We start from the raw sequence: 19631 nt of genomic DNA, 5'->3' as shown, positions 1-19631 counted from the left end.
CAAAAATGTGTTTTTAGTGAGTTCTTTTTTGGGTGCGTTTTTGGGTCATGCGTTTTTTTAAGTGAAATCATTGGCTGGAAGGGATAAAACCGTGATGGGGAACCTTTTTTCTGCCAGGGTCCATTTGGAAAATTCTACCACACTTCGGGGGCCGCACAAAATTATCAACTTGAAAATTACCCTAATATATTTGGTCAAACAATTAACTCACTGTGGTGGCTGGAGCTTCTACTCTTTGGTGCGGCTGTGATGTTAAGTGATATTGATCTTCTTGCTTCTCACAACTGGTTTTCCAGGTTTGAGTTGGCTGTGACTGCTGTATATACATCACAGGAGGGGATGGGGGCATATACATCTTAGGGGAGGGTTGGGAAGAATATAGATCACTGGAGAGGCTGGGGGGCATAGACATGAGTAGGGAGAATGCGGGCATAGACATCAAAGGAGCTGCTGAAGGCAATACATCACTGGGGAGGGCTGGGAGGAATATATATCATTAGCAAAGTTGTGGGGTATAGATGTGGCTGTTTGTATAGACATCACTGGGGGGGTACATTCATCACTGATGGTATATACATCATTGTTGGGGAACACAGGCACAAACTGGGGGGCATAAACATTGCAGGGAAGAGCTGGGAGGAATATACATAATTAGGTAATCAGCAGGGCAAAGACATTACTGGGGGTACAAACATCACTGGTTGGCACAGACATCACTGGGGGTATATACATCACTAGGGTGTAGAGACAAAGCTGGGGGCACAAACATAGCTGGGGGAGCACAGACAGACCTGGAGGAGGCTGGAGGCAGACTGACCGACCTGGAGGAGGCTGGAGGCAGACAGACTGACCTGGAGGAGGCTGGAGGCAGACAGACAGGCCAACCTGGAGGAGGCTGGAGACAGACCTGGAGGAGGCTGGAGGCAGACCTGGAGGAGGCTGGAGGCAGACAGACAGGCCTGGGGGAGGCTGGAGGCAGACCTGGAGAAGGCTGGAGGCAGACAGACAGGCCTGGGGGAGGCTGGAGTCAGGCAGACAGACCAACCTGCAGGATGCTGGAGGCAGATAGACAGACAGACCTGGGGGAGGCTGGAGGCAGGCAGACCTGGAGGAAGCTGGAGGCAGAAAGATTAACAGACCTGGAGGAGGCTGGAGGCAGACCTGGAGGAGGCTGGAGGCAGATACAGACATAGAGGAGACTGGAGGCAGAGAGACCTGGATGAGACTGGAAGCAGAAAGATTAACAGTCCTGGAGGAGGCTGGAGGCAGACCTGGAGGAGGCTGGAGGCAGGCAGACCTGGAGTAAGCTGGAGGCAGGCACACAGACAGGCCTGGGGGAGGCTGCAGACACAGCGCTGCTGCTGCCGCCGGGCACAGAGAGCGCTGCTGCTACCGCCGGGGACCGCTGTGGGAACAGTAGGACTGGACTGGAGCACACCTCGCACCTACCCTGCCTACAAAGTACGTCCTCATGCTAGCCAATGCTAGGGTGAGGACATAGTCCTTCGGTATAGCAATTGCAGCGCTCAGCAGTGAACGCGCTGTGCGGGGTTTTAAAGGGCCAGCAGCCAAAAAGATGAGGCTGCTGTCCCAGGACTGCGGTTCCTGGGAATCTGCATGGGGGCCGCAGAAAAAGTAATTGCGGGCCGCATACGGCTCACTGGCCGGAGGTTCCCCACCCCTGGGCTAACAAATACAGGAAAAAAACGCGGCAACACTTGACATGCTGCTTCTTTTTTCAGCATCCAAACCTGCAAGATAAAAAAAGAAACAGAAACAGAAATCAGAGTATATTGTATCAAATATTTATTTTTTATTTTGAAAACATATTTTTTAAAAACATTTATTTAATCTACACCATTGGAATACACCAAGAAAAAAAAATCACTTGAAAAAATAAACATAGGGGGAATTTTTGACCATAGAATATTGGTAAGAGAAGTAGAGGGATATTGTTCTCAAATTGTAAGATTATAAAATATATAAAAAAACTGTATAAACTGTATAAACCGAGCAACACCCCAACACTCTCCCCAATATTTAAATGTATTACACACCGATATATATAAAACCACTGTATGGATTTATTAAGTCCCCAAATATTAAATTGCTATATAAATCCTACTCCGTCTTTCAATAAATATTCAAAAATAAATATCCAATACAAATATCTCTTTAGAACTATTCTAATAGTAATATATGAAGGAATAAACATTCAAATAGAAATTGATTACTATAAATTTATAAGCGACTCAGCTGATTAATATATAGTGACTATTTCAACAATTGGAGTGAATATCCTATAGATGAAAAATAGGTGATATACAGTTAGGTCCAGAAATATTTGGACAGTGACACAATTTTCGCGAGTTGGGCTCTGCATGCCACCACATTGGATTTGAAATGAAACCTCTACAACAGAATTCAAGTGCAGATTGTAACGTTTAATTTGAAGATTTGAACAAAAATATCTGATAGAAATTGTAGGAATTGTACACATTTCTTTACAAACACTCCACATTTTAGGAGGTCAAAAGTAATTGGACAAATAAACCAAACCCAAACAAAATATTTTTATTTTCAATATTTTGTTGCGAATTCTTTGGAGGCAATCACTGCCTTAAGTCTGGAACCCATGGACATCACCAAACGCTGGGTTTCCTCCTTCTTAATGCTTTGCCAGGCCTTTACAGCCGCAGCCTTCAGGTCTTGCTTGTTCGTGGGTCTTTCCGTCTTAAGTCTGGATTTGAGCAAGTGAAATGCATGCTCAATTGGGTTAAGATCTGGTGATTGACTTGGCCATTCCAGAATGTTCCACTTTTTTGCACTCATGAACTCCTGGGTAGCTTTGGCTGTATGCTTGGGGTCATTGTCCATCTGTACTATGAAGCGCCGTCCGATCAACTTTGCGGCATTTGGCTAAATCTGGGCTGAAAGTATATCCCGGTACACTTCAGAATTCATCCGGCTACTCTTGTCTGCTGTTATGTCATCAATAAACACAAGTGACCCAGTGCCATTGAAAGCCATGCATGCCCATGCCATCACGTTGCCTCCACCATGTTTTACAGAGGATGTGGTGTGCCTTGGATCATGTGCCGTTCCTTTTCTTCTCCAAACTTTTTTCTTCCCATCATTCTGGTACAGGTTGATCTTTGTCTCATCTGTCCATAGAATACTTTTCCAGAACTGAGCAGGCTTTATGAGGTGTTTTTCAGCAAATTTAACTCTGGCCTGTCTATTTTTGGAATTGATGAATGGTTTGCATCTAGATGTGAACCCTTTGTATCTACTTTCATGGAGTCTTCGCTTTACTGTTGACTTAGAGACAGATACACCTACTTCACTGAGAGTGTTCTGGACTTCAGTTGATGTTGTGAACGGGTTCTTCTTCACCAAAGAAAGTATGCGGCGATCATCCACCACTGTTGTCATCCGTGGACGCCCAGGCCTTTTTGAGTTCCCAAGCTCACCAGTCAATTCCTTTTTTCTCAGAATGTACCCGACTGTTGATTTTGCTACTCCAAGCATGTCTGCTATCTCTCTGATGGATTTTTTCTTTTTTTTCAGCCTCAGGATGTTCTGCTTCACCTCAATTGAGAGTTCCTTAGACCGCATGTTGTCTGGTCACAGCAACAGATTCCAAATGCAAAACCACACACCTGTAATCAACCCCAGACCTTTTAACTACTTCATTGATTGCAGGTTAACGAGGGAGAAGCCTTCAGAGTTAATTGCAGCCCTTAGAGTCCCTTGTCCAAATACTTTTGGTCCCTTGAAAAAGAGGAGGCTATGCATTACAGAGCTATGATTCCTAAACCCTTTCTCCGATTTGGATGTGAAAACTCTCATATTGCACCTGGGAGTGTGCACTTTCAGCCCATATTATATATATAATTGTATTTCTGAACATATTTTTGTAAACAGCTAAAATAACAAAACTTGTGTCACTGTCCAAATATTTCTGGACCTAACTGTAAGTATGCCTATTAAGGCTAAATGTCCACTCATACAGCGCACCTTTCCACCATAAACTAACTCCCTACAAACAGAGGCTCTAATTGCTCATGTATAGATCATCCGTGCAATACTCACATAATACAAGGTCAGAAAAACCCAGCAAACACCTCGACGCACGTTTCAAGGAAACCTTTTCATCAGGAGGCTCCTGATGAAAATCCCTCATGGAGTGATCCCCAACAGGTACTAAATGCTTATGGTTTCGGTTTTCTCATGGATCTAATCTACTTCAATATAAAGTACTAGAAATGGAAAACCCCTTTAACTGTCTTTTGTGTATGTCTACATTCTCTTTGCCATCTCTTATTGAGAAAACCACACTACCACCAAGGACCACTACAGTATATCCCAAAAGTGAGTACACCCCACACAATTTGCAAATATTTCATTTCTTTTCATGGGACAACACTGAGGATATGACACTATGGTACAATGTAAAGTAGTCAGTGTACAACTTGTACAGTGTAAATTTGGTGTGTTCTCTAAATAATTCAGCACAGCCATCAATGTCTAAATTTCTGTCAACAAAAGTGAGTACACTCCTAATCGAATATAGTAAAATTGTGCCCAAAGTATAAATATTTTGGGTCACCACCATTGTTTTCCAGCATTGCCTTAACTTTCTTGAGCATGGAGTTCACTAGAGCTTCACAGGAGCCACTGGAATCCTCTTCCATTCCTCCATGACAACATCACAGAACTAGTGAGTTACGTCACCACCGGAGTCCGCTCCAGCGACTTCTGCTCCGATCGCCAGGCGACGCCGTGTTCCTGCCGTGGATGGGATGAGTGATGGTGATGGGAGAGGAGTCGATGCCAGCGGCACCGGTGAGCGCAGGCTCCGATCATCCACTGGGCTGGGTTATCTTGGGATCTGCAGTACTACTGGCTGACTGTGGGTGGCTTGTGTCTTCCAGCTGAAGTTGCCAGTGTTCAGCTACAGCCAATGGGAAGACACCACACCCTTCTTAGTTCCCCTCCTGTCTGCTGACCTCTGCCAGAGATAGTTCTGTTTTCCCGGCTCCTGATCTGCCCTATTCTGTTTTGTGATTCCTGTGTGCTGACTTCTGCATGTTTTTTGACTACCCTTCTGCCTGCTGTTTTTGTACCTCGCTGCCCGATCCGGATTTGACCTCTGCTACGTTTTCTGATTACGTCCTTGCCTGCCGATTCTGTCCCTGTTCTGCTATTCCTGGTTTGACCCTGCCTGACGACTACTCTCATAGGACTGCAGTCTTCCACAGGTAGTGATCTCCAGGGCCCTGTGTAATTTCAAATCCCTGTATAGAGGTTAAAAGGGTTTCAGGGTTCTGGGGGTCCTGCTTGGTGAGTGGCTTCCATCTAGCCTGTCCATTACATCCCATCTGAGTCTGTTGATCCAGGCAGGCGTTACATAGTGGATGTTAGAGATGTTGTGCTCCTCCACCTTCTGTTTGAGGATGCTTCACACATACTCAATAGGGTTTAGGTCTCTAGTCATGATTGGCCAGTCTAGTACCTTTACCCGCAGTTTCTTTAGCAAGGCAGTGGTCATCTTGGAGGTGTGTTTGAGGTTATCATGTTGGAATACTTCCCTGCAGCCCATTTTCCAAAGGAGTGGGATCATGCTTTGCTTCACTGTGTCACAATACATCTTGGCATTCATGGTTCCCTCGATAAACTGTAGCTCCCACAGCCAGAAGCACTATTGCAGTCCCAAACCATGTCACTCACACCACCATGCTTGACTGTAGGCAAGACACAATTGTCTTTGTGCTTTTCACCTGGTTGCCACCACACACACTTGACACCATCTGAACCAAAGTTTATCTTGATCTCATCAGACCACAGCACGTTGTTCCAGTAATCCACGTCCTTAGTCTCCTTGTCTTCAGTAAACTGTCTGGATTTCTTGTGCATCATCTTTTGAAGAGACTTCCTTCTGGTATGACAGCCATACAGACCAATTTGATGCAGTGTGCAGCGTATGGTGTAAGCACTGATAGGCTGACCACCCCACCTCTTTAACCACTGCAGCAATGCTGGCAGTGCTCATACATCTATATAGAAAAGACAACCTCTAGATATGACGCTGAGCATGTGCCCTCAACATGTGTGGTCGATTCTGAAAGGAACCTGCCTTGTTAAACCGCTGTATGGTCTTGGCCAATGTGCTGAGTGTTGGCAATCTTCTTATAGCCTAGGCCATCTTTAGGTAGAGCAACTATTTATTTATTTTATTTTTTTCTTTTGATCCTCAGAGAATACTTTGTGATGAGGAGTCATGTTGAACTTCCAGTAACCAGTATGAGAGCGTGAGAGAGATGACACCAAATTTACCACACCTGCTCCCCATTTACCACTTAGACCTTGTAACGCTAATGAGTCACATAACACCAGGGAGGGAAAATGGCCAATTGGGCACAATTTGGCCATTTTCGCTTAGGGGTGTACTCATTTTTGTTGCCAGCGGTTTAGACATTAATGTTTGGATGTTGAGTTATTTAGAGGGCACCAAATTTGCACTGTTATACAAGCTGCACACTGACTACTTTACATTGTATCAAAGTGTCATATCTTCAGTGTTGTCCCATGAAAATATATAATAAAATATTTATAAAAATGGGAGAGGTGTACTCACTTTTGTGATATACTGTATATCTAAAGGTGCTCCATTCGAATACTATTTTCATAGGCATAGGCCTAAAAGGAATTTATAAATGCTGCACATTTTAAAACTTTTTGTTTTTTAGGGTCATCTTTAAGGAAAAATCACACCTTGACACAAAATTGTATGAATTTTATGAACCAAAAATTCACTAGTTGTTCACTTTGTATATTTCATGGAAATTTTCCTGGCTACCTGAGATGCAAAATTTCCAAAAGGGTTAAGGAGCTAATTATATTTTTCCTAGTTGTTTTCAAAGTACCTGAAAGAATTGGTAATCTAACCTTAATGGAAAAAAATGTAAGCACCTAAGATCATTGATAAGGCAATCTTAATGACATTGACATTGTGATAAAATGTTTTATCAATAAGATAGTAAAAGTTCTCTGAGTATATATAGGTGCTGGCTGTGCAAGTCTAAACAGCAGTGGAAGTTTATCCGCCAACATGAAGTGGATCATTCTTGCTTTCGTTTGCCTCCACCTCTCAGAGGGGATAGTTAAGTAAGTATAAGCGGCTTATTAATGTAATAGGTTTATAGTTCTAATTTTTTTTACATACTCTAATTATAAAATTACTTTAACCAGAACAACTCGGGGCTTATGGAAAATGCTTGATGTTAATTTTAGTTATATTTAAATCCTTGACACAAATGTTCATTATTTCGTACTTTTACCATTTTACCAAATTTTAACCATATACAATTTTTCATTCTTTTTTTCCCCCTTCTCTTTCTAAACTATAATATGACTTGAAAGGCTCAAAAGGAGACACTGCTACATGTTGATTGGTTAATTATGAAAAATATTGCATTACTATATACAGTACTATAATTAACAACTACTTCCTGACCCCCCCCCCCCCCCATAGTCGATACACATCTGGATGGTCTGCGTTTTACTCTCCAATATCGTACTAAGACATTGCTGCATTGTAGAGCTGTTGCATAACATCGTGGAGCTGGAGCTGACTATCAGACACAAACAGACTCTCTTTAGAGAAGGCAGAGATGGTTTGTTACAGTTTTTGTCTTTCCAATCACCGTATATACAGCACTGAAAAAGTGCTGTGTACAAGGAAGCACTAATGGCGCTTCCTTCTACAAACCTTGAGGTCCTATGATTACAAGGATATAGGGAAGGGTGCAGGAGCTACTGGGTCCTAGGAGACTCGGGCAGCTATGCTGTAAAAAGGCTAAATTTCCACTGTAACTGGGGCTAAAATACTAGTCTCAGTTACATGGGAAATCAGAAAAAAAGGATTCAAATATTGAAATACCCCTCACTTATTTATTGCTTTAAAGGGATAATGAATTATATAAAATGTAATTAAAAGTTGGAAAATAATTATAAATAAAAAACGCTGCTTCCAGTCCAAATTGTTGTTACTAGCTTCACCCCCTTTGACAATAAAACAGTATGCCTGATATATTAACAATTGTTATGGAAAGGAAAACATATTTTAAAATATTTTCAGTGGTCCTTTGTGATTAAAAAAAAAAAAATAAATAAAAAACACAAACGTAATTTCTTTATGTTCCCACGAATATTGCCCAATGTAAGCAAAAGTTTAAAAAAAGAAAGTAACATAAAAATAAAGTCCAATGTATCTCAAAAAAAATTCAAAAATCATTTGAATATCCAAGTGATGACATTTTTACAGCTCTTTAAAGTTCATGTATGAAAAAACTAAAACATATGCCTGGTCTTTAACAAAAGTAAAAAGCTTGATCTTGAATTGGTTAAAAGAGCTGTTTGATATGAGAAAAAAAACAGCACAATTATTAGTTAAGTGCCTTTTCTGACATGCATATCCAACACCATTGATGTGTGTCCTTAAAAAGTAAGATGTTTTTCCTCATAAAAACCTTACAATAAAGGGAACCTGCCATGTAAAAAACAAACAAACAAAAACTCTCTTAACTTGCAGATGTGGAGTTAATCTGCAGGTTAATGGCATTCTGATGCCGCATTCAGCCCCACTGATGGGACGAAATGTAACTTTTCTTCCCCCCCCGATAGCCTCCGCCTTTCAGTCATAGCTGTGCAGCTGGCGCAATTTCAGTCACATATGAGTGGTGCGTGCACCACTCCCCTAGCACTGACTGAAAGCTGGCTCTGCATTGCATCAGTACAGAGCCGTCCGGCAGTGCCAGGAAGTGGTTACTAAATAGGATAACTGAAGTGAGCACTAATATATATTATGAGTGCAAGCCAAAAAAATACATAGTACACGAGGATAAGGCTGCACATCAAAGTTAGATAATAGTATAATGCTATAAGCATATCGAAAAACATTGAAGCATACAATGAAAAATGCCACTTGCTAACTTGAAAGTGTGAATAATGAAATGCATACCTGCCATGAATATTAGGAAAAAGGAGATATTTAGCAATCGCATTGATCAATGTAACTGAGCCCCAAAACCTCATCAAGGTATATCTCTATATTGGGGTCCCTAGCTCTATGACCCTAACTGTGTGTCATCTCATTGCAATTAAAAACTGCTATGTGTGGAGAGGGGTAACCAAGAAGGAAGTGGTTACTGTCACCCTCCTGGCATATATGTTCCTCTCCTGGGCCCCTCATGTTATATACTGTCCCCCTCCTGATATATAATACCTCCTCCTGTTATGTAGTATCCACCTCTTGGTATATATGTTCCTCTCCTTGGCCCATCCTGGTATATACTGTCCCCATAGTATATAGACTGTACTCTCCCTCCCCGTCTCCCACGTCCTTTATAGCTGGCCAGCAGTGTCTGGCATCTTTTATCAGCGTCTGTGCTATGGCAATGCCTAATGTGTTTGTCATGCGCCGCCTCAGTCACAGGGACGCCGCTGAAATTTGTTGACTTCTGTTTGGCTGGCAGCGTGTATCGCAACGGGTTTCTGTGCCGCAATGCAGTTAAGCTGAATGTGTGGCCTCAGTTGCACATCCAGCTGAAGCAGGGGTTTGCAGGCCCCGTGTATCCCGGGCCTGGTCGGGATCCTTGCGACCGCGATTTTTCTGTCCCTGGCAATGATCTCTTTGCTTAACTGTTTGGACCACTCTTGTGACAACTCAAAAATATATCAGTGATCTGGAGCAATACCAGAAGGTGGTGTCCTAATTTGCAAAGGGGGTTGAACAATGTCCATGCTTGTAAAGACCTCCTCTATAATAACTCTGAAATTACCTTTACAGAGTCCCCCTGAAGAGATTCAAGTCCATGAGACAGGTGATGAGTGAGCATGGCATCAAAGCCCCAAAGGTGGACCCAGCTTCAAAGTATTACAACCAGCTTGCTGTTGCTTATGAGCCTCTGGCTAACTATATGGATGTGAGTGGTAATTAATTAATTATTGATAGACTAGCCTAACAGAAGTTTCCTGAAGACTAATGTTATTAGATATAAAGGTACATAAATGAGATAAAAAGTCAACATTTTTATTTGTTCTTTGTGGATAGATGTCATACTATGGAGAAATCAGCATTGGGACACCACCCCAAAACTTCCTTGTTCTGTTTGACACTGGATCTTCAAATTTGTGGGTAGCATCAACCTATTGTCAAAGTCAGGCATGCAGTAAGTAGCTGAAGATTGATGTTAGTGAAATATAAGTCAAATTAAAAGTTATTAATATTTGGCTTAATGATACCTAACCTATGAGGCTATGGCACCAGGCAAATTCAGAAAAATGGTAGTATTGTAGTCAATACTTTTCTTAAGCTGCAATCTTGGGGCAATACTACTGTAGCGATTCAGTTTACCAGCATTAAAAACACAACGGAGACACCTGAAATTCACAAGTATCCCTAATTCATCATTCCTAGAGCAAAAAAGTAAGAATATTGTGGCTCTTGGAATATGGCTTCTGAGGTCAAATCTGTAATCACTGAAGTTTTTCCCACTACGGAGATAGGAGATGGCAGTTGATACTGATGAGATTCTAAGTAGAGAGAAGAGGGAGGGGGTGGAGCTCTGCCTCTAGCTCCTCCCTCTAGCTCCTCCTTTTTCCTGTTATAGAATCTCCTCAGTAACAACTGCCATCTTTTATCTCAGTAGTGGCAAAGACTTCACTGAATACACATTTGACTTCAGAATTGAGAGTTTGATTACTGAGCCCAATGTTATACAATTCTATGATGACCCTGAAAGTTAAAATTGCTCACTACACCCCTAGATGATTTCCTTGAGAGATGTAGTTTCCAGAATGGGTTCATTATGGGGGGTTTCTGCTGTTTTTGTATGTCAGGGGAACTTCAACTGTGACATGGAATCTGCAATCTATTCCATTCAAAATGACGCTCCAAAATGTAAATGGTGCTCCTTGACATCCGAATCCTGCCTTGTGCCCAAACAGTAGTTTTCCACCGCATATGGAGTATCCATGTATTAAGTAACAATTTTCTATTGTTACGTTTTGTGAAGATGAAAAAAATTGGGGTTAAAGCAATATGTTTGTAGCAAAAATGTATTTTATAATTTTCACTGCGCCATATTGTAAAATTCTGTGACGCACCTGAGGGTTCAAAGTGGTGACCAAATATCTAGATACATTCCTTGAGTGGCCTAGATTTCAAAATGGGGTAACTTAGGGTGATTTCCACTGTTCCACATCAAGGGTTTTTCAAACGCGACATGTTGTTCGCTATTTATTCCAGATTATTTTGAGTTCCAAAATTCATATAATGCTCCATGACTTCTGAGCCGTGCTGTGCACCCAAACACTAGTTTTCTACCACATTTGTTGTATCAGTGTACCCTTGTGAAAATTAAAAATTTAGGCCTAAGGTACGATTTTTGTGGGTAACAGTAAATTTTTAATTTTTTACTTCCACATTGCTTTAGTTCCTCTGAAACACCTGGGAAACGTCTTGCATGTGGTTTTGATCAATATGAGGGGTGCAGTTTTTAGAATGGTCTCGCTTTTGGGTATTTTCTGTCACATAGGGCCCTCAAAGACACTTCAAATATGATGTGGTCCCTAAAAAAATAATTTTGCAAATTGTGTTGGACAAATCAGAAATTGCTGATAAACATTGAACCCTTCTAACGTCCTTACAAAAAGTGATGTTTTAAAAATGGTGCCAATGTAAAGTAGACATGGGGGAAATTTGTGTGATATAGCGGTATAGTTTTAATAAAAATTAAACGTTTTGAGAATTGCAAACTTTTCCACATTATTGCCAAATTCCATTATTTGCACAAATAAATAAAAAAAAATCCTACATTTATCACTAACATGAAGTACGATATGCCATGAAAAAACATGCTAAGAATCACCGGCTTCCATTGAAGCTTTTCAGACTGTGTTCGTAAGGAGTTTATGGAAATATTACATTGTTAATGATCATTAATAAGTTGATTTATGTAATCTAATCAATAGTCTGTGTATTCTCTCCCCAGCAAATCATCCTCTCTTCAACCCAAGTCAGTCTTCTTCCTATACTTCAAACAACCAGCAATTTTCTCTGCAGTACGGAACTGGAAGCCTGACTGGAGTCCTGGGCTATGACACTGTCTCTGTATGTGAAGCTTCTATTTAAATATGTACATTTGTAAAAAGTAAATTTATTCTAATAGATTCATATGTTTTTTTACAATCCACAAAAAATTCTGGCTTCCCTGGATTTATTAAGAATGGCATTTTGTGCGCCAATGTTAGTGAGGGGCACAACATGCACCAGATTTATTAAGAGGTACACGCCATTTAATGAATTTGGAGCATCTTACATTTGCCGTTTACCTCAATTTTTTTTTTAATGAGTTTGTTGGGCGGGCATTGCCCAATCTCTTCCCCAGCTCCACACGTTTTGGTACAACTGGTGTGACAATGGTAAAAGTGGCAAATTTTGTGCAAAACTTCACATAGCAGAAGTGTTACAACTTTTCAAATTGTTTTACGCACATGTTCTGGCATAAACACTTTGATGAATCGGGGCCTATGTCTTCATAAATTGCTTACTACTTTCATCTTTGCCATTTATTAGTCAGACAATTTTGACAGATCTCGCTAAACCTCTAATGTGTAATGTGTATAATATTGCAGTATATAGAGAAAATCACAGCCTCTTTTGAAGCCCAGTAGCTGGCTGGGCTTCATAGGAGTCCTAAGATGGCAGGCACAGAGGCCCTCATCAGACCTCTGGTTACGATAGCCATTCATCTACATCCCGATCATGTTGCATAGGGAAGGGCTCATGAAACAGCACACTACCTGGACATTTTGTCTTAAATGCTGCTGTCAGTAAGTGACAGCAACATTTAAGAAGTTAGAAGAGGGCATTATTCAACTCTGCTTGCTTCTTTTAGAGGAATATGCTTGCTGTATAAGTCTGCATCATACACAGGGACTAGATGTCTGTTGTACAGGTGCTAATTCTGGTACAGCTAATAGTCTCACCTTACATATTTGATTTCTTATAGATCCAAAATATAGCTATTTCCCAGCAAGAGTTTGGCTTGAGCGTGACTGAGCCTGGAACCAACTTTGTGTATGCCCAGTTTGATGGTATTCTGGGTCTAGCTTATCCATCTATTGCTGAAGGAGGAGCCACCACTGTAATGCAGGGAATGATCCAGCAGAATCTCATTAACCAGCCTTTATTTGGTTTCTACCTTAGCGGGTAAGGTTATATATTTGGAGATTGCGCTTTCCTGTTCAGTTACTCTGTGTTGTAACAATTATGCACATAATTTTTCTTTTTGTTGCAGCCAGGAGAGCTCTCAGAATGGTGGAGAAGTAGCTTTTGGAGGAGTTGACCAGAACTACTACTCAGGACAAATTTACTGGACACCTGTCACCTCTGAAACATACTGGCAAATTGGAATTCAAGGGTAGGTGCTCAAGATCAGTGTTCACAGCATTTTGGACGCAGCATGCTTCAGATGCGTTCAAAACACTGCGATGTACACTTTAAGCACAATGGATGGGATTTCTAGAAATCCCGTGCCCACTGTTTGTGTGCGACCCACAACGAAGACTGAATTGTGGTGCGGCTTTTTGACGCTGCAGCATGTCAATTCTTTGCTGTGGAGCCGCGTGTGTCCTCTGTAGGGAGAACACAAGCGAGGGACTGCAGCGCTCTAAACCCTGATCGTGGGTAGGAGCAGCTACATTCTCCTGCGTTGGAGACTCGCAGACCCGCAGGTCAGGACCCACCGCGTCCAGAACGCAGCAAGTCCTGATCGTGGACACGTACCCTTAAATAGTTTCTCCATTACTCAGAAAACCACTTCTTAAATACTATATTATCTAGTTAAATAAATATAACAACTACTGACCTCTCACACCAGAATCGTTCTAGTTATAGCAGTCTTCTGGCACTGGCGTGACATTGTTATTGTAGCGTGGTGCTGAGCAGTAGTCATGGGTGAAGTCTGTGTCTTCTGCACCCCAGCATGCTACATGAAAGAGGGGGTCCTGGCTCGGTGTGTGTACTTGTACTAAGGAGTCAACACGACTAAGCAGGCCACATGTTGCTGTTTAGTCCGGCTGGCCGGGACCGGGCGTTAACCAGTTCATCGAGAGAGACACCCAGTTCTATAAAAATGAAGTTTTACTCAACAGTAGTTTGTTTGATGATAACGGTGTAAAAAAGATAGAGAGCATTTTTCTCTCATACATGCCATTAGCACCGATCATACGAGACACTCTCTTCAATTTCTCCTCTTCCCCTACTGCAACCTCAACTAGTCTTGTTTGTTCCACCACAATCTGCCTATCACCACAGTACAGTCCATGAAAATCATATTTTCCTCCCACAGTTCCTAGTCTTCTCCTTTTTAAAGGCATAACTTGCTAATTTGGCTGGACCTAGCTTGCAGTTTGCTGACACTTACAGACCTCTTGTCCGGGGCACTTGCTTCATCTCACATTCTGCTCTGTCCTGACCGGTCACCTTTAAGAGCTGTGAACTCCTCCGGGCCACACTGGACAAGGTGACCAGAGAGTTATTCACACAGGACTTCTAACTCTAGGGAGAATGATCCAGCATGGGATGGTCAATTACTTGAGGAGGGGAGCTTCTGTCTGTGTGAGGAGACAGTTACCCGCTCGTATTCATGAGACATAGCAATTTTTTTTTTTTAATAGAATCACATTCCAGGAGAGAGATTTTTTATTTTTTCGTTGCTGCAGCTGTATGACAGCTTTTTTTTTGCAGGATGAGTTGTATTTGCCAATGGCACTATTTTCGGCTAAATATAACTTAATAACACATTTTTATTAACCCTTTATGGGGAGAAAAAGAAAAAAAACCCCAGCAATTCTACTGTTTTATTTTTATGTTTTAGACTTTACACTATTCACGTGCTGTACATAGAAAGTGTTAACGTTATTCTGTTGGTCACCATGATTATGGCGATACCAAATTTGTGCAGTTTTTAAACATTTTGTGATTTTTCCATCAAAGAAGCTTTAAGAGAGCTTATTTGTATGTCTCAAGGCGTGGTTTTTAATGGTACCATTTTGTGATATAAGAATGTTATGTTCACATTTAATTTGTGGTAGAAACAGTAATTCTGGGAATAAACTTTTTGGTTTTTAAACTCTGCACTATTCATTGTAATTGATGTATTAACTTTATTTTGTAGATAGATACAATGTCAGTAACCAATTTATGTAGGTTTTTTGTTTTTATTACTTTTTCACAATAATACTCATGCGGATCATTACTTTTTATTTTTCTATAGACCGGGTTTTGTAATGTGGGACAGGGTATATTTTTAATTTGTGCCATTTGGTACATATGACTTTTTGGCTGTTCCTTTCATATTGTGTGGGGCTGGAGGAGACAAAATCAGCAATTGTGGTTTGGTTTTCGTATGTTTTTTTTCTTCTGCTGCTCACCGTGCAGAATGAAGAAGGATACAGTTTTATAGTATAGGTTGATATGCTTAAAATTATTCCCAATATATATCTAATTTTTTAAAAAACATTTTTCTACTTTTGCACAAGAAAATGATCTTTTAATGAAAATTATTAATTTTTGCATCATGTTCTGAGAACCATAACCTTTTCTTTTTTTTGTTTTGCTTACAGAGCTCTATGGAGCTTGCTTTTTTGCGTAATGAGTTGTAGTTTTTATTGGTATCACTTTTAGATGTGTACAACTATCCAATCACTTCTGATTTTCATTTTCTTTAAACTATGTTGTCAGTCAAGGGGAAGAGAAAAATCCAGTGGAAAGCCATGACTAAGACATGAGCGTTGTCGAAACATGTTGGATTTTTTTTCCCTGAAGTGTCTGTTTGGTGCCAGTACAGCTGTGGCACTATTTTAATGGATTAAATATACGGAATATGATTTTACCCCTATCTACTTCCACTGGATTTTTCTCTTCTTCTTGAGCTTCTGCAGCCCTGGCCAGGATGTTCTCCGTGATTACAAAGTGACTCTGTTCCATGCTACAACTAAGGTTGACCTGGCTGCTTTTCTCTTTTACTGTCAGTAAGGAAGCCTATTAGACGCTACCTTTAGTGGATAGGATTGCCTGTAGTTTATAGAAGACCTGGAGGCCTTGGTCAGAACTCCAGCTGCCACAGCAATTGATTGATACCCGATGATCGTGCTGTAGGGTAATCAATGGGCTGACAATGAGAGCGCTCTTCCATTGTCAGACCCCTCATATGCCGTTGTAAGGGGTGTCATCAGGATACATTGCTGGAGTGAACGCATTACTGTCAGCCATATTTACAGGTCGGCTGAATCAAGATTAATCTACATAGTTAATTTTAGCATTGATTCAGTAGCTGAATGTATTTCCTTTAGGTTCTCCATCAATGGGCAAGCTACTGGATGGTGTAGCCAAGGATGCCAGGGTATAGTTGACACTGGAACTTCCCTGTTGACAGCCCCTCAAGGAGACTTCTCCTCCCTCATGCAATCCATTGGTGCCCAAGAAGATCAAAATGGACAGGTAAGATAAAATGGCTGTATATGGCAATTATTTTAGTCAAGTGAATTCTATAGTTGTTACTGTATATACTTTGTGTATGTGGTTATGATGAAATGGGTGTGACGGAAAGTATTAAACATTAACTAAGCAAAATGTCTGCTTCATGTCATGTCTGTTACATGTTCTAGAAAATTAATATGTCACTGCTTATTTTCCTTTTCTTCTAAATGTTTTCACTTCCCCTTTTCTCTTCACAGATTTCTTTTCTTACACTTTTAAGTTGTGTGTAGATGTGTTATTTTATTTTACCTTGATATCCCTAAATTGTAGTAATAATTGTATCTCTTTCAGTATGCCGTGAACTGTGGAAACATTCAAAGTCTTCCCACAATCAGCTTTACCATTAGTGGAGTTTCTTTCCCACTTCCACCATCTGCCTATGTTCTTCAGGTAATTTCCTTTCTAAAAATAGAATTTGGGGGAAGGGATAACAAAAAAGTCAATCAGTATTATTTATTTTTTGTTGTGTTTTTATTATTTTAGAATAATGGATACTGCACTATTGGTATTATGCCAACTTACCTGCCTTCTCAGAATGGACAGCCCCTTTGGATTCTTGGTGATGTCTTCCTCAGGCAATACTACTCTGTATATGATCTGGGAAATAATCAAGTTGGTTTTGCTTCTGCTGCATAAAGCAGATATACTTGGTAGTGGTGTGAGATTTTCCTAGTAATGCATTAGTAAAAAATCATTACACTAAATGGGTATATGTTGCTTAAAGTGCCATTAATAAAACTATGTAATCAACAAAATGTTTCTAGTATGTTTTTGAAGGGCAATTTAATATGGATATCCTAAACCATGAGGTTCCTTTTTATAGTACAATTTGGAAACATTGATTTAAAAGTTATGCTCATATGCTATTCTACAATAATTAATAAGACCAAGCAATCTGACTATTTGCTATCATTAAATTTTGAAGTCATGAGTCCATCATTGTGCTTTACTATAACAGAACATTCAACCCTGGAGAAGAGAAATGTTGCTATTATTTTGCTGCTGCTTGATACTCGATTGAGCATCGGGGTACTCGGGCACACTCGATACTCGATCGAGTATCCCTGGTATTCGAGAGCCATTCTCGAGTCCCTGTTCCACATATTTCGCAGCTGTTTTTCAGCCAGTAAACATGCATGGATTGCCTGCGAATCCTGGTAATGTCGTAGCTATGTTGGCTAGTGGCATTACGGTGATTGTCCAGCCGCATCGTGTCATTGGGTCTTTATAGGACCTGGTGATGTGCTGTTAGGCTCACTCTGCCTCAGAAACATTGTAGGTATAGCTGCTGCAGTAGAGATAGTGTATTAGAGTGATTATTGCCTTACAGTGCTTGCTGCTGCAACATAAATATATTCCATTGTAGGGAGAGCTGCTGGAGAAGGGATAGTGTACTAAAATGATTATTGCCTTATACTCCTAGCTGCTGCAATATAAAAAATATATTCTATTCTTTACTAATACTACTGTTGAATGCATTTAGTGTGGGGCTATAGTTTATTAGAGGCATCTAGGCAGGGATTATAGCCTTACAGTTCTTGCTGCTGCAATGTAAAACCACAAGTCTTTTTCAGGGCTAAAGGCCGCTTTACACACTGCGATATCGGTCCCGATATCGCTAGCGTGGGTACCCGCCCCCATCTGTTGTGCGACATGGGCAAATCGCTGCCTGTGCCGCACAACATCGCCCAGACATGTCACACATACTTACCTGTCCGGCGACGTCGCTGTGACCGGCGAACCTCCTCCTTTCTAAGGGGGCGGTCCGTGCGGTGTCACAGCGACGCCACTGAGCGGCCGCCCAATAGAAGCGGAGGGGCAAAGATGAGCGGGACGTAACATCCCGCCCACCTCCTTCCTTCCGCATAGTGGCCGGGAGGCAGGTAAGCAGAGGTTCCTCGTTCCTGCGGTGTCACACGGAGCGATGTGTGCTGCCGCAGGAACGAGGAACAACTTCGTTACTGCTGCAGTAACGATTTTTGAGAATGGACCCCCATGTCACCGATGAGCGATTTCGCACGTTTTTGCAACGATGCAAAATCGCTCATCGGTGTCACACGCAACGGCATCGCTAATGCGGCCGGATGTGCGTCACCAATTCCGTGACCCCAACGAGTTCGCATTAGCGATGTCGTAGCGTGTAAAACCCCCTTTAGTCTAATCCATTCTATTCTCTAATAATACAGCTCTTAGCTGCACTTAGTGTGGGGCTAGCAGCTGGAGAAGGGATATTGTATTAGATGCATCTAGGCAGGGATTATGGCCTTACAGTCCTTGCTGCTGTAAAGTAAAACCAAAAGTCCTTTTCAGGCCTAAGTATAATCTATTCTATTCTACTTTTTATTAATACTGCTCTTAACTGCATTTAGTGTGGGGTTAGCTGCTGGAGAAGGGATAGTCTAGTTTATCAGAGTGATTATTGCCTTACACTACTTCCTGCTGCAACATAAGACATATCTTCTATTTTGTAAAAATACTGCTGATAGCTGCATTTAGTGTAGGGAGAGCTGCTGGAGAAGGGATAATGTATTAGAGTGATTATTGCCTTACAGTCCTTTCTGCTGCAATGTAAAAATGTATTCTGTGCTCTAATAATACCGCTGTTGGCTGCGTTTAGTGTAGGTCTAGCTGCTGGAGAAGGGAATGATGTATTAGAGGCATCTAGGCAGGGATTATGGCCTTATAGTCCTTGCTGCTGCAATGTAAAATCAAAAGTCCTTTTCAGGGCTAAGTCTAATCTATCCTATTCTCTAATAGTACCTCTCTTAGTTGTATTTATTGTGTCACTAGCTGATTTAGATGGGATAGTCTATTAGGGCCATCTAAGCAGGGATTATAGCCTTATAGTCCTTGCTCCTGTATTGTTAAACCAAAAGTACTTTTTAGGCCTACATCTGTTCTATTTTAGTCTCTATTAACATCGCTTTTAGTACATAGCGAATTTAAAATGTGCAAGGGATGGGGAAGTGTACGTCTCACTGAGGGTGGGGCATGCAGAGGGTGGTTCCGGGCGAATTGT

General features: G+C 41.2%; 1 protein-coding gene across 1 annotated transcript; it reads left to right on the top strand.

Annotated features, from left to right (window-relative positions):
• Nucleotides 1-7086: 7086 nt before the first annotated feature.
• LOC142291321 (gastricsin-like) lies at nt 7087-17367 on the top strand. The gene is made up of 9 exons (XM_075335781.1): nt 7087-7170; nt 9854-9989; nt 10118-10235; nt 12060-12178; nt 13080-13279; nt 13368-13490; nt 16426-16573; nt 16904-17002; nt 17096-17367. The coding sequence occupies exons 1-9, from the start codon at nt 7115-7117 to the stop codon at nt 17246-17248; spliced, it is 1152 nt and encodes a 383-aa protein (XP_075191896.1). The 5' UTR covers nt 7087-7114; the 3' UTR covers nt 17249-17367.
• Nucleotides 17368-19631: the final 2264 nt, after the last annotated feature.

The sequence above is a fragment of the Anomaloglossus baeobatrachus genome, chromosome 2 (assembly GCF_048569485.1).
Source record: "Anomaloglossus baeobatrachus isolate aAnoBae1 chromosome 2, aAnoBae1.hap1, whole genome shotgun sequence".
NCBI classification, from domain to species: Eukaryota; Metazoa; Chordata; class Amphibia; order Anura; family Aromobatidae; genus Anomaloglossus; species Anomaloglossus baeobatrachus.
The sequence above is the reverse complement of the archived record's forward strand: the minus strand, read 5'-3'. Positions and strand labels throughout refer to the sequence as shown.

What these genes read in the sequence shown, in the direction of transcription:
- LOC142291321 (XM_075335781.1), top strand. Translation starts at nt 7,115, where the DNA reads ATGAAGTGGATCATTCTTGCTTTCGTTTGCCTCCACCTCTCAGAGGGG. An exon ending in TTGTCAAAGTCAGGCATGCA is followed by an intron (nt 10,236 to 12,059) that starts GTAAGTAGCTGA and finishes TTCTCTCCCCAG; the next exon opens with CAAATCATCCTCTCTTCAAC. An exon ending in TGGCAAATTGGAATTCAAGG is followed by an intron (nt 13,491 to 16,425) that starts GTAGGTGCTCAA and finishes TATTTCCTTTAG; the next exon opens with GTTCTCCATCAATGGGCAAG.